At 41.4% G+C, this 15320-nt stretch overlaps 1 protein-coding gene across 2 annotated transcripts; it reads left to right on the top strand.

Moving 5' to 3' along the window:
* Nucleotides 1–4392: 4392 nt before the first annotated feature.
* On the top strand, nt 4393–15071 carry stmn2b (stathmin 2b). Of its 2 annotated transcripts, XM_038725824.1 has the most exons (5): nt 4393–4561; nt 10446–10541; nt 10654–10826; nt 11489–11680; nt 13243–15071. In XM_038725824.1, the coding sequence occupies exons 1-5, from the start codon at nt 4543–4545 to the stop codon at nt 13300–13302; spliced, it is 540 nt and encodes a 179-aa protein (XP_038581752.1). In that variant the 5' UTR covers nt 4393–4542; the 3' UTR covers nt 13303–15071. The 2 variants fall into 2 exon arrangements, with proteins under 2 accessions (XP_038581752.1, XP_038581751.1); XM_038725823.1 differs by lacking the exon at nt 4393–4561 and having other exon boundaries at nt 10424–10541.
* Nucleotides 15072–15320: the final 249 nt, after the last annotated feature.

Below are 15320 nucleotides of genomic sequence, written 5' to 3'. Positions count from 1 at the left end.
AAGAGTTCAGAATTTCAGCTCTCATTTCGTGGTATTCACATCTAGATGTGTTAAACAACTCAGGACATACCACCCTTTGTTTGAACCCACCCATTTTTCAAGTGAGCAAAACTATTACTAACTAACATGTGATGTTCTTGTTGCCCAGGTGTTGCCTTTTAGGTTGATTGTCCAAACATTAAATTGCTCTGCATGACTAGTCTAAGTTTTCATCCTTGGTTCAAACCTATAAAGACTGCATTTCCTGTTAAAGAGGATAAACCAACATGAAGACCAGAGAGCTGTCTATGGGAGAAAAGCAAGCCATTGTCAAGCTGAGAAAAGGAGGAAAATCAACCAGAGCCATTGGATCAAACATTGGGCACAGCAAGCACAACCATTTGGAATGTCCTGAAAAAGAAAGAAACTACTGGTTTACTGAGCAACAGACGTCGAACAGGTCGGCCAAGGAAAACAACAGTAGTCGATGACAGAAATATAGTGAGAGCTGTGAAGAAAACCCCCAAAATATCAGTAAGTGACATCGACAACGACCTCCACAGTGCAGGGGTGAAGGTCTCACAATCCACTGTTGGAAGAAGACTCAGAGAGCAGAAATAAGAAATATAGAGGCCACACCACAAGATGCAAACCACTCATCAGCAGGAAGAATCAGAAGGCCAGGTTAAAATTTGCAAAGAAGTACAGAGATGAGCCACAAAAGTTCTGGAGCACAATCTTATGGATTGATTGATGAGACCAAGATTAATCTCTAGCAAAGTGATGGAAAGGCCAAAGTGTGGAGAAAGAAAGGAACTGCTTATGATCCGAGGCATACAAGCTCATCTGTGAAGCATGGTGGAGGTAAAGTCATGGCTTAGGCGTGCATGGCTGCTTCTGGAACAGGCTCATTAATATTTATTGATGATGTAACTGATGATGGTAGCAGCAGAATGAATTCAGAAGTCTACAGAAACATTTGTCTGTCAATTTACGGAGAAATGCATTGAAACTAATCGGGAGGAAGTTTATCATGCAGCAGGACAATGACCCAAAGCACACTGCCAACAAAACAAAGGACTTCATCAGGGTGGAAAAGTGGAAGGTTTTAGACAGGCCAAGTCAATCACCTGACCTTAACCCAATAGAAAATGCATTTCAACTCCTTAAGAGGAGACTGAAGGGAGAAACACCCTGAAACAAACAAGAACTGAAAGAAGCTGTGGTAAAAGCCTGGAATAGCATCACAAATGAAGAATGCAACAGGTTGGTTGATGTCGATGGGTCGCAGACTTGAGGCAGTTATTGCAAGCAAGGGTTATGCACTAAATATTAAATGTTATTTACTTTAAGGTTATTTGTTCCTTTACTTTTGCTCACCTAAGAATACTGTGGTCTAATCCAAAGGGTGGTATGTCCTAAGTTGTTTGACACATCTAGATGTGAATACCAGGAAATAAAAGCTGAATTTCCGAACTCTTGTCTCATACTCATCTTTTGATCTTAAACCCAAATGTCTTCAGTGAACAACAAAAACAAAGGAATTTGCCATACCATTCCATGGTTGTTGGTGCCAGAAGGGCCGGTCTGAGTATTTCACAATCTGCTCAGTTACTGGGATTTTCACGCACAACCATTTCTAGGGTTTACAAAGAATGGTGTGAAAAGGGAAAAACATCCAGTATGCGGCAGTCCTGTGGGCGAAAATGCCTTGTTGATGCTAGAGGTCAGAGGAGAATGGGCCGACTGATTCAAGCTGATAGAAGAGCAACTTTGACTGAAATAACCACTCATTACAACAATTTGCAAGAGCTCACCAAAATTGGACAGTTGAAAACTGGAAAAATGTTGCCTGATCTGATGAGTCTTGATTTCTGTTGAGACATTCAGATGGTAGAGTCAGAATTTGGCGTAAACAGAATGAGAACATGGATCCATCATGCCTTGTTACCACTGTGCAGGCTGGTGGTGGTGGTGTAATGGTGTGGGGGATTTTTTCTTGGCACACTTTAGGCCCCTTAGTGCCAATTGGGCATCGTTTAAATGCCACGGCCTACCTGAGCATTGTTTCTGACCATGTCCATCCCTTTATGGCCACCATGTACCCATCCTCTGATGGCTACTTCCAGTGCAGTGTAATGCACCATGTCACAAAGCTCGAATCATTTCAAATTGGTTTCTTGAACGTGACAATGAGTTCACTGTACTAAAATGGCCCCCACAGTCACCAGATCTCAACCCAATAGAGCATCTTTGGGATGTGGTGGAACGGGAGCTTCGTGCCCTGGATGTGCATCCCACAAATCTCCATCAACTGCAAGATGCTATCCTATCAATATGGGCCAACATTTCTAAAGAATGCTTTCAGCACCTTGTTGAATCAATGCCACGTAGAATTAAGGCAGTTCTGAAGGCGAAAGGGGGTCAAACACAGTATTAGTATGGTGTTCCTAATAATCCTTTAGGTGAGTGTATATATAGTATGTGTGTGTGTGTGTGTGTGTGTGTATGTATGTATATGTGTGTGTGTGTATGTATGTATATGTGTGTGTATGTATGTATATGTGTGTGTATGTATGTATATATGTGTGTGTGTATATATATATATGTGTGTGTGTGTATATATGTGTGTGTATATATGTATATATATATATGTATATGTGTGTGTGTATATATGTATATATATATATATGTATATGTGTGTGTGTATATATATGTGTATATATATGTGTGTATATATATGTGTATATATATGTGTATATATATATGTGTATATATATATATATATATATATATATATATATATATATGAGACAGAGAGATTTTACAAACATAAAGTGGTGGATACATACCCCCCACCTTTATCTACACAGTTAAAATATTTATTAAGATTACATTTATAGTTTATAGATTTATTAATCAATATGTTCTCAAAAAATATGAGCCTTTGTGTATTTTTACTGTATCTAGACTAACTTACTTGTTCTTTAATGATGTTCTTAGCATAACTACAGATCACAAACCACAACTAAAACCCTGTTCTGGTTAATCAGTGACCAATTATAACGTCATACGCTACTCCTATTGATTCGTTTAAAATAAACAGTAGCAACCTTACGGCTTTGTTATCTATGCAAGGACATGCTTTCTGATAAGGAGCATGTCGTTTGAGTAGATATGGGCCTGCATAGTGTTGCCTATACACAGTCTAAGAGTTGGACATCATGCATAGATTCAGTTGTTAATAAAACTAGTGCAAACAGGCAGGTAACCTGCGAATTAAACACGTCTTGCTGGAGCTCGGCAGCAATATACATGTAAAGTAGTTTACTTTAAGTCATACGTTCCTCAAGCTCAAATAACTTGAGATTTGCTGCCACCTAGTGACAGGTGTTTTAATGATTCCACACATTTATTTGGTAGCATCAGACCGTCTGGGTTTTCTGCAGTTACAAAGAGGTGATACAGGTAATTCAGTTGGCTGTGTGCATGGATAAGTTCTATAGGCTTATAATGCGCTTTAGGCGTTGAGTGTCAACAAATAGATTGCATGAAGATTTGGCAACTACTTGTAGCCTAATTCTGCTTCAGCCTTATTCTCCCGGAATGGCATCTCATTGCATGGTTATGCTTGCAAGGAACTACCTCAAACCTAAAATATTATGAACATGTTTAAAATAAAGTATGCTGAATCTAAATGTTATCCTCCCAAGAGCCTTTCTTCCACTTTCAGCACCATGAACATAGAGCGTGGATGTGCTGTAACTGCTCATCACCTCTGAAACAAAGAGGGACCCACCCACAATCTTGAGGGCCTGAACTCTCCCATGTTAGGGGACATTGGATTTGTCAGGCCTTTGGTTGGGAGAGGCGCGTCAAGAGAGTATGGTAGCTAATATGCTCCAGGAGGGACAAGCACGCTCATTACTGACCAAGTGTCAAGCCAATCAGATTATAAGGTTTAGACTTCCCATCATGTATTTCAAAATAAAGCCTTTTAAAACATGGTGCATCATAATTTTTGGGTGTGTTGTGGGGGCTGGCACAATTTCTTGGATGGCTTTATCATGTACCAAACATGTACGAAATACCACAAAATAACAAAAACTGAGATACAAATGAGATGGGTAGTCTGGAGAAAACCTTCTTAACTCAACATAACCCAACATCACCAAGAAATGTTATGTCTCCTTCTGGTGGAATGCGGTGACCTTAACTTAAGGTTTTATTTTTTACCATGTCCTTAGGCCTACCAGAGCAACATATCAGGGCTGCAACTTACGATTATTTATAATCAATTTATTACATGAAACTGTCTCAAGTATGTCTTCACACTGGGACATGTTCGTGTCTTTTATTCTGAAGGCTGCGTCTGCAGACTTCCGGTTTTGTTCTAGTTATTTGCCTCGGATTTGACGCAGTTCATAACAGACCACCAGGCGCACCTGCAGTCCCAGTCTCTGCTGACTCAGTGCCTTACCAGCAGTCCCTTCACCCCGAGATACAGCATCCTGCAACCGACGCACTCCTCCAGTCAACCCGCCCCGGCATCACCGTACAGAAATGGCTAAGACCGCAATCGGTGAGTTTTGCACTTAAATAGGCAATATATTTAGATTTTATTTTGAGATAACAGCGCTGTCGCAGGTTTGAGGATGCTGAGAGGCTGTGGCGACACCCATGGCACAAAAGGATACTGGGGGTTGATGCGAGGGAGCGGCCAAACTCCTTTGCAAGTCACTACTATAAAATTAAGTTGCATAATTGAAGCTACATTTTCCTTGTTCTTAAATCTTTATTTTAGCTAATAGGAGTAATTTTTGTGTTTTTTTTCTGATCCTGAATCCAAATGAGTGCTGATCAGTATGAGCCAGTGTAGGATATCAGTTATCAGTGACGCATTATTTTTATATTTAGTTCAAAACAAACGAATGAATGTATACCAACACAAGAAAGGCGATTTTTCCTCTCCTCATACAGCAGCATTTTGTCGATGCCTGCCTGCCGCACCTGCCCCTTATTGCCTGACTCAGAGCCGTGCAGCATAATGCAGCGCCAGCGACCCCACCCAACATCGCCGGTGCCTTCAAAGCGAGCCAGCCGCTCTCCAGGGTGTGAAATATTCCACCGTGACAAATCTCCTTAAAAAGAACTGGGCCATCCTGTGTAGCTGTGGTGTAAAGCGTGCTGAGCCAATTTTGTGGGCGAGGCATGAATGAGAGAGAGGGAGAGAAAGAGCATCCTTTTCCAGAATTGCTTTGCAGTCAAGGGAAGAATTTACGACTGGCGATGAAACGTATGTCGTCTCAGGAATCAGACTCCGATCCTATTAGGACGGTTATAGACTGTAAATGTGGCACATTATTATTATCATTCAGGCCACAATAGTATACCATGCTGGTATTTGGTAGAAATAGGCCTATATGGAGAAATAAAATTAGATTGCATGTTATGGCATGGTGGCATAGGCCTTGTGTTTGTGTCAGCCTATATGAATTTCCATATCAAGCCCTGATATGTTTTTTATAGTGGTGCTGATCTGATTATTCGAACAAATCAGTTTGTGGGCTGTCTCAGGCCTGCAGGCTTTCTCAAAAAGAAGCCTATAACCACATCTAACATTTGGAAAGTATTACGTGTGTGTAGGCTACAGGCTGAAAAGTGCGATGTTTGTGTGGCCAGTCTAGGGGATAGTGTGCTTGTTTTCTGGTTGACTAGGCACTTGATGGATGGGGGGTCATGCAGACAGACAGCACTGAGGGTCCTGGTGTGTGCGCTGAGGGACACGAGCCACTAAACCCTGACTATTTATTCCCTTCTCCTCCTCCTCCTCCTCCTCCTCCTCCTTCGCCTAATTTTCTTTCCTCCATGATTTGAGCTGTGGACAGGCAGAATGGGATGGGCAGGGAGCAGACACTCTGGGAGGATCCAGTCATCATGCCAGTCAACAACCATGAGGTTGTGGAGTTTAAGTCGGCTCTTGACATTTAAGAACCACATGTGGGATTTAAATCTACTGTTTCATACTTCTGAGATGGGGGAGCAAAAACGTCAATGTTTCATGCGTCAATAAACATTTACTGCTGTATTAATTTGTGAGGTTTTTCATTCCTTGGAGGAGAACTGAGGATAGAGGTATACTAAAGGCTCTATATTACAAGAGGAATCAACTATCCCACAAACAAACTCAGAACCACTCCTGTGTGCATTAAGGCCTCTAAGCACTTTTCCTTATCCTTATCATGCACACTTGTCATATCCAATTAGGTGTGGTCATTCAGCTAGCAGGTTCCCTAAAAATCAATTCCTTTGTGTACAGAAACAGAAGCTTGACAGACAACCGTACCATCCATTTTCAAGCAACTAGTCAAATTCAGCTATATTGTTCATCTGATCATCTGCATCACTGTTGTCGTAATGGCCTCTGTGCATAAAGCTTGAACGTCTCCTGGACTCATAATTCATCCTGAGTTATCACGGGGTCCCATCGATCAATGCTGCACACTCCCATTACTGGTTCAGATGGCGGTTGCGCTTTAAGGAAGAGGTGACATCAATCCAGCAGTGATGGTATGCCATGTGCTCATGATCTGCTCATCACTTGTAAAAATTAGCATCTGGGGAAGACAGTAAAGACATTTCAGCATCATAGATTGGTAAATTTGACGTCATCCTCGGGTTCTGTATATCATATAACACAAATTTACTCCTTTGTCTTAGATATTTGGAAGAAACCCATTTGCTCCTTTAATAATTTGTGACAAAATATCATTCTTCAATTTTAATGCACTGATCTGGATCTGTAACAATTGATGGACTAATCAACAAGTCAGTTGACAGAAACTTATGAGGCTATTATTTTGATAATTGCTCAATCATTTAAATCATTTGTCAATCAGAAATGCCCCAAATTCTCTTATTACAGCTTCTCAATTGTGAGGTTTTGATGCTTTCTTTGGATTTATGTGATAAGAAACTTAATATCTTTGGGCTGATTGTCCAACAAAACAAGACATTTGAAGACATAACCCTGGGCTTTTGGAAAGTGAGATTTGCAATTATCTAACATTTTATAAACCGAAAGATTTATCAGTTAATTGAAAATTGTCTTACACTGATTTTCTTTGACCTGACACGGGGTGCGGTCTTGGAAAAACTTGCCACCAGCCCATCCCTCCTACATCAAATGACTGCCCTTGATCATCTGGGTGCCATTTTCTTTAATAGCCAATTTTGCTGGGGTAATACCTTCATAACTTCTCAATTATATTGTTGCAGAGTTGTCCTGCTGTAAAGGGCCCCTCTGCAATGTATGTGCTGAACACAGATGCCAGAGAAAGAGAGAAATGAAGGAAATAAAGTAGCAAACAGAGGTGTGGTGGTTTGTGCTAATGCAGAATTAAAGCTCCCAGGAGATGCAGAGAGCGAGGGAGAAAAATAGAGAGAGAGAGTTAGACAGACACTGGGACTGAGACTGAGAGGGAGGAATACATCAGTGACAGATGAAACGGAGGCTTGGGGATGCCGAAGGTGCTGGTGAAGAGGTATGCTTGCGGGGGAAGAGGTACAGTAGATATTGATGATCTAGGCTCTCTGGCTGATGGATTGAAAGAGGAAGTGCAGTTTGCTGGCTGTGTGTCTGAGGTCGGGACGGGAGGAACAGCTCTCCGAGAGGATGCAGAGCTGACTGGCTGAAACCAGCCTGCAGGAGTGGAGTGGGAACATTAAAGTGATGTCGTCTCTGTCTGACATTATCTTGTCTCATCCCAGATTGACATATGAACAATATCTCCGAAGAGATGCTGATGTTTGGACACTTCCTGCTGTGGAATGTCTTTCTGGATCGTTTGTCATTTTTATGTGCCTGGGTCCACTGGGAAAGATCTTATTACTGCAGTGGTTACAGAAGGAAAAGATATTTTCTCTCAGGTGAAATACGGTGGCAGTTTCATATTTTTGCACATTAGAGAATCTCATATATTTTTGATTAGGGATATAAAAGAAAAATCTTCATGGCTCTGATTTAGAGAGCTGTTTCAATTTACAGGGTGCACTTAGCTTCCAAGATTACAAAGTAATTAAATTTTCTTTCATGCAGTCATAGTAAAAACCAAGCTTTCCAACCTCAAATAAAATTAAACATACTAGAATAGAGGTGCAAAGATTTGTCAATTAATCGATTGGTCAATCAACAGAAAATGAATCAACAATTTTGATAACAGAATAATCTTTAAAGAGAAATAATGCCAAATATTTGATGGTTCCAGCTGTTCAAATGTAAAGTTTTGCTAATTTTCTCTGTTTTATATCATTGTAAATGGATTATCTTGGATAATCTTGGACTGTTGGTCGCACAAAAGAAGACATTTGTTGACTTTCCTTTGGGCTGTAGGAAATTGTGTTGGGGATTTTTCCACATTTTTAAAAATGTTTTATAGGCCCAACAATAAATCAAGAAAATAATCAGCTGATTAATTGATGGATAATATTAAAAAATAATTGTAAGTTGCAGCTCTAAACTAGATATCTACATCTAATGTTCAGTTTGAAAATATTATTGAACAGAGAAAAGGCCCCACCCAGAACTTTGCAACCACTGAATAGGAATCTCTGCTGATCTGCTTTATAAGCTCTTAACCCAAATTACCTGCTCCACTGAATTGTTAAATATTTGAGTCAGACTGTGTGGGAGTAAATGGCTGCTGGGGTCTTGACATGTACACAGCACTTAATGAGCCTGTGACAACCCTCCAAAAGCTCTGTCTCCCTTGCTTGTCAGCAGAAATGGTGCGGTCCGCTGATTACAAATTAAAGCTCTATCTACCTGAGGTGGCTGCTTCCATTAGGCTGTCCTAGGGCCAGTTAATGGCGGCTGCAAGTCCCACTGGGAGCTGCCCCCTTCGCTGATTTTTAATCCTCCTCTCGCTATTTTCTGCTTCTCTGCCAAACCCCACCTTTATCTCCATTCCTACTCAAGCCCTCTCTCCTTTCTTACAGAATTTCACCCCCTGCCATGCTCTCACTTCCTCCTCAGGGAAGGGGTTAACAAGGCCATCAGAGAGTAGTGAGAGCTACATCTGAGAGTTGATCACATTACTGTGGCGTCTGCCAGTCTGCAGGGCAGAAAGCGAGACATAGAGAGAAAGAGAAGAAGTGAGTGAGCAGGGAATATGAGTAAGGAAGAGGATTTGGATTAATCATACTGTACACCGTACCCTACCATGGATAAGCTCTTTCACAGTAAATCTAATTTCTGGATTTGCTACTGTAGCCTGCTACAAATCATGAATCAATGTGGCACACTTCTGCTCTTCAGGCTTTGGGCCCTGGATGATGGATTATGCCACAGTATGACAGTCAGCATGCAAATCTCCACTATGAGGCAGTGTACCTTGACAGAACACAGCAGCCATGTGCAGAAGCAGAATATTTCCCAACCTGCCGTTTGATGCAGATATTTTTGCCGTTCTCCCAGCTGGGACTGCTGCTGAACTCTGGGCTCATATTACACAGTAGTAGTTGCCAAAAACACAGGAATAAAAAAGAAATCAAGGTTAGACAAGGTTGGTCGTTCTTTTCTTTTCTGTTTTTTCACCGTCCGCCCTTTGGGGCTCTTTGGAGCTCTTTACTGAGCAGGGCGCAGGTTGCCAGATACAGTTAGTTTAATTTGATGCCAGCTGAGCTTTGCTTCAGTGTTATTAACTTTTTGGACCATAAATGGACAGTCATATTGGTCTGTCATGCTATAAGCTTAACCCTTGACTATTAGGTTCTATCCATAAGCCACAGACAAAGAAGATAAGAAACAACCCAAAGATTCTCCACACAACTATCGTAAATCCTGGCTTCTTTGCTTTCTAAATGATCTGGTATTCATAAACTAATCTCAAATGTTTTTTGGTGTTAGCCACAGAATAGCTGAGAGGCAATAGGGCGTTGCTCTGGCTACATTAATAAATAATATACCAAAATGAAATGCATAGCTAATGGTGTGTGGAGAATCCTGTGGGGACGGCATCATCTTGCCTGTTAGGGAAATTAGGCCAAATAAGGACACATCCATCCTGCTCCCCTCGTGGCCACAAAATGCCTACAAAACCCAGGGAAGTTCAGCTCCACAAGACATCCTTTGATGAGGTTTTCTTTTTGGAGGACTTAATGAATAATTATTCCTCCTAAAAATCTGGATATTTACATCAAGGACCTCCTGTGGAGTTAGAAGTGGGTTAATGATTTTTCATCTTTTTGTGTGTTAGTAGGTAATGGTAATGAGATTTTCTTTATGTGCGTATGTTTTAGCAGTGCACTCAGTACTACTAAAAACAGACTTGTGCCATCAATGACCCATGGGGTCTGATGTAAAAAATAAATAAACAAATAAATAAAACCTTCAGCTACAAGCTCAACATTCGTTTCAGAACTTCTGTAAGTGTAACACACAGCCATGTTTCAATTCCTCTCCACAGCTTACAAAGAGAAGATGAAGGAGATGTCAGTTCTCTCGCTCATCTGCTCTTGTCTCTACCCCGAGACCCGCAAAAACATCATGGGTGACTTTGAAGGTAAGTGAATATTTTTTAATCTTCTTCATCAAACATGCTTGAATGAAAAGTCATATGGAGACAACAAAGGGTTTTTTAATCTGTCTTTCTCATTAAATGCGCACACATGCAGACATGGACATCAAGCCCATTAACAAGCGAGCCTCAGGCCAGGCCTTTGAGGTCATCCTGAAGCCGTCCTCCCCTGTGTCTGACGTTGCCCACTGCGTCACCAGCCCCCCAAAGAGGGAACTTTCCCTGGAGGACATCCAGAAGAAACTGGAGGCAGCTGAGGACCGAAGGAGAGTAAGGATGTTTCCAATCATTTTCATTGCACCCAGCTGCCACGCATCACTTTGCTTCAATAATTGCCAAGAGCCACAAAAGGTTGGAATAAATATTTTGTGATACCAAAGCTAAACCATTTCCGACCCTTTACAAAAGAAGCCTGGCCAAGTTTATACAATATTTCTGGTGTGCTGTCATAACTACTTTAAATTTAATTTGATGTCGGGATGTTTGGTCAGTTGTGCATCACCTTGACTACTGCAGATGCAGGGGAAGTGAGATGCAATCAGACATTGGCTGTCTCATTGATTCAAATGTCAATACAGTCAGTCCAGCAGCTGACAAATCCAGCAACCCACCAACAAATCAATAACCTAATCAATAACATAATTTGACTGATTTTTTTAACACCAGATGTCCAATACTGCAGGTCCAACATACAGTTTATTACATAAATTATAGTACATGCCAGAAGAGAATGAAAGTGGTAAGGAGAGAATTTCTCTTATATCCAGACATTTTTATGCTTAACATTATTACATGTGTGAGTTAGCTGCACCAGCTGTGACTCGTGCTTAAATTTTAAGAGCAATCAATGGGTGGAATTCAGTAAATCAGTCTCTCGCTATCGACCCTTGCTGATTCATTCTCTCTGCTGCCCATCGCCCTTCCCCCTCCAGTCCCAGGAGGCGCAGGTGCTGCGGGCCCTGGCTGAAAAGCGGGAGCACGAGCGTGACGTGCTGCTGAAGGCCATGGAGGAGAACAGCAGTTTCAGCCGCATGGCCGAGGAGAAACTCCAGTTGAAGATGGAGCAAAATGAGGAGAACCGGCAGGCTTACCTGGCCGCCATTATGGAGCGCCTGCAGGAGAGGGTAAGGAGCAGGTCACAGCCATGATTTCAGATAGACTGAGGTTATAAATCCAAGTCCACACACCCCCAGAACATTTTGACCAGAAAAGGTCTGTTAACTATCCAGTTATCTGTTTTATTACATTAACACAGGACAGTAGGTTCCAAATGTTGTTTCCAAGCCTAAATTAAAATACTGGTAACAAAATCTTTACATTTATTGGCATACATTGTGTCTAAAATATGCTACAATAATGCTAGCTTTTAATAGTGATTGCTAAAACCCCAAATCTCCAGAATGTCCTCAATTGTAGCTACGGTTCTGGATTAGGTTGCAATAGCTATTTGTAAATTCATCAATAAGTTACTACTTGCTAGTTTCATCAATAGTGATTTACTACTGTAAATTGGTTGAATCATTAAAACTTAAAATGCTAGGCTAAACTTTAGTAATGTATAATTTGGTTGCTAGAAATAATCTTCAGCATCTGTCCACTTCATAAACAGGAAGTCACTGTAACATCAAAATCTGTAACATAACTGCTGTGCTACTAACTATGATTGTTTTATTATAACATATCTAGGATAGGATTCAGAGTTAATAATATTCATTCAATTTAGAATGGAATTATCTTCTAATTATCATGGAAATACATGTCAATGTTGAAATATAAAGGAGTTAGTGTTTAACATGTAAAGAAATCAGGCATCATGTGAGCTGTGTTTCTAGCAGTGCGCTGTGCTGCTCAGGCATTCCTACAGGGAGGGGGGGCATTGTTAGGAGGGAGCCTCACTGCCTCTCTCCTGTGAGGGAGCATTCTCCTAGGCATACGCTCTGGTGAGCAAAGGTCATGATGACATCCGCTTTCTCACTGAGTTCAGCACACAAACCAAACACGCTCACTTGATTGCAACAATAATATATCTAATTGAGTGACACATGCAGTATGGCAATAAAGCTTTTATTTTTTACAATCTGCTGCAGCGATAAATACACCATCATTGCTAGGTTGAGCCAATTTGCATTGAATAGGGCAGAATAATGGTGTCAAAAGTTATAATGTAATAATAATACAGAGTTTGATCAGTTGCTCCCTGGGATTTATAATAAAACTCATATTGGATTTAACCTTTACAGTGTTTCAGTAAAGGGAATTTAACAGTGTGTGTGTGTGTGTGTGTGTGTGTGTGTGTGTGTGTGTGTGTGTGTGTGTGTGTGTGTGTGTGTGAGGACCTCAGGATATCTGGCCCAGCTAAAAGTTTCTCAACCACAGAATGAGTGGGAAATATCCAATAGTGCTAACGTATCTTACGCATTTTATTAATTAGTTTGATAATACACTTTTACACTTTAGGAGACGATATGGAAAAATAGGAAGCCTAGAGTGATTTGGAAAAGACAAAGATGCAATCTTGAGCATGGAGGATGGGAGAAAAATAATTATATGAGTAGAAAATTATGTAATTTGTCTGCAAAGGTCAAAGAAGAGAAATAGTGAAGTGAACAAGAAACAAATGCCAGGAAAGGGCCTACAGGAGAGAAAATCTTAAAAAAAAATCAATCTGTGTTTGTGTTTTCTCTAGGAGAGGCATGCTCAGGAGGTGCGCAGGAACAAGGAGTTGAGAGAAGAAGTGACAGCGTGAGAAGCCCCAACAGGTTCTACGTCCCACCCCAAACCCCCCCACTTCCCGACCCTGAGGAACACCCTTTTCCCCACCTTATCCCACATGTCCCCACCTCTCCACGCCCCCTGCCATACTCCCCCATCCTACTATGAAACTACCACAGCCTGATACGCCACCCCGAGACAGTGGGAGGTTCAAATGGGGTTGGGGGTGGACAAAAAAAAAAGCAAAAATAATTTAAAAAACGGATGAATTAATGTCTCCCACCCACTCTTCCCAAAAAAGAATGTTGTTGCTCCGTTTCAAATGAGAAGAAAAGAAAAAAATTGACAAACGACAGTGGGTATTGGTTTTTGTAAATACTTCTTTTTTTGTTATATACAGTACGATACAAGCAGCAAAAGTATTGATTGCAGTGTGCCATTTTTCTATATAAGTTTCCTCTCCTTGCATATATATGGATGTAATAATTTGTTCATTTTCATGTTTGTTCATTTCTGCCTGAGAATCATTTCAGGCGTAGGTGTTTGTTGTGAGTTTGCCAGCTAGCTGATGTTTGCTGTGACTGGCTGCGTCCTCACTAGGCCCGCATCCTGGCTCCGTTCCCACGTCCCTTCAAGTGGGCACTTACTCATTTGACACTGCCGATCTGGACACAAAATTGGATCTGTGTTTGGTCAGAGTGATTTTCCATCCAGTTTATGCCAATGTTCCAATTAGTGAGGGACATGTGCAGGAAAGTTGGCAGAAGGAAAGGGGACAGTTTGCTTTCTGTGGGGACTGCAAGCCATCGCTGCACAGCCACTCCTGTGAGGTAGATGGTGACTGTACCACAGGAGAACACTATAGCATTTAAAGAGCCCTTCCTCCTCCTCCTTCCCTCCATCTGCAACCTCTTCATCTCTCCACATACATACATACTGTAGAAGCACTCACTCACACACTCTCCACATGGGCAGGCATTTAGCCAATCATAGCACAGAGCTCAGTAGGAGTTCGTTAAATTCTGTCCATCTGGCACCGGAAAGCTCACATAACATCCCTGACTAATGGCGGACCTCTTATATTCCTCAGAAACCGGCTTCCAATCACATTTAAATCACGTGTCACCGTAATATACAACACAACTAAGGTTAAAGTGTATTTGAAGAATGCTGGAGCGCAAAAACTTCACCTGAGATAAGACTTGTTACTGTGAATCTTATATCGGAGAAAACACAAATAGATTCCACCTTTCTCCATTTCCATAGAAGCTAGAGTGGTGCTCAGCATCGTCAGCGCCTACTGGAATCATTGCACTTCACTCCAAGACACTGTATGCCACTGATAGGTCGGCACAAGAAAGATATTGAAGCCATAACCGGTATCGCTGCAACAAGTGTGATCCATGAACACAGTATTGCCATCTGTAAAGGTGTATATGAGTGTATTAAAGTATCCAAATAGTTTGTAACCAGGGGTGCTGAAGCCTGAGGTTGAACCCTGTCGAATCCACACACACAAGGTAGGCCCATAGATGTGTGTGAGTGTGCGTGTGTGTATTTCAGAAAGGGCGGGTAGAAAAAAGAATGTTTGTGCCATGTGATATTGACCCGGTAAAGTTCAAACCAACACCATTACAGTGTGTAACAGCTGCACAAGTACACCACAGAATACAGTGACTATCCTACCTGCCTCTCTCTTGATCTCTCTTTCTCTCCTCTGTCCATTTGTGTGTTTCCCCCTCTCCACATATATCTTTGTGAGCAAGCAGTGGTTAATAAAGATTTGGGGTTCAGTGAATGAAATTGGCTTTGAGAGTGACTTCTTACAGATACATTTCTATGAATTAAAAGGGATACAAATGTATTGTATTGGGCAAAAGACGGGTTAGACCCTGGACAGGTCGGCAATCCATCGCAGGGCCACACATACACAAGCAACCAGTCACACTCACGGACAATTTAGGGTCACCAATCAACCTAGTCCACATGTCTTTGGAAGCCGTAGCACCCGAAGAGAACCCACGCAGACACAGGGAGAACATGCAAAGGACG

This window comes from Micropterus salmoides, unplaced genomic scaffold, assembly GCF_014851395.1.
Source record: "Micropterus salmoides isolate LMB-PRFRI ecotype aquatic unplaced genomic scaffold, ASM1485139v1 Ms_hic_scaffold_17, whole genome shotgun sequence".
Classification (NCBI taxonomy): domain Eukaryota; kingdom Metazoa; phylum Chordata; class Actinopteri; order Centrarchiformes; family Centrarchidae; genus Micropterus; species Micropterus salmoides.
This window is presented reverse-complemented; position numbering and strand designations above follow the sequence as displayed.

Coding starts and splice junctions, on each gene's coding strand:
- stmn2b (XM_038725823.1), top strand. CDS start 10,424: ATGTTTCAATTCCTCTCCACAGCTTACAAAGAGAAGATGAAGGAGATG. Junction 10,542..10,653: donor CATCATGGGTGACTTTGAAG/GTAAGTGAATAT, acceptor GCACACATGCAG/ACATGGACATCAAGCCCATT. Junction 10,827..11,488: donor CAGCTGAGGACCGAAGGAGA/GTAAGGATGTTT, acceptor TTCCCCCTCCAG/TCCCAGGAGGCGCAGGTGCT.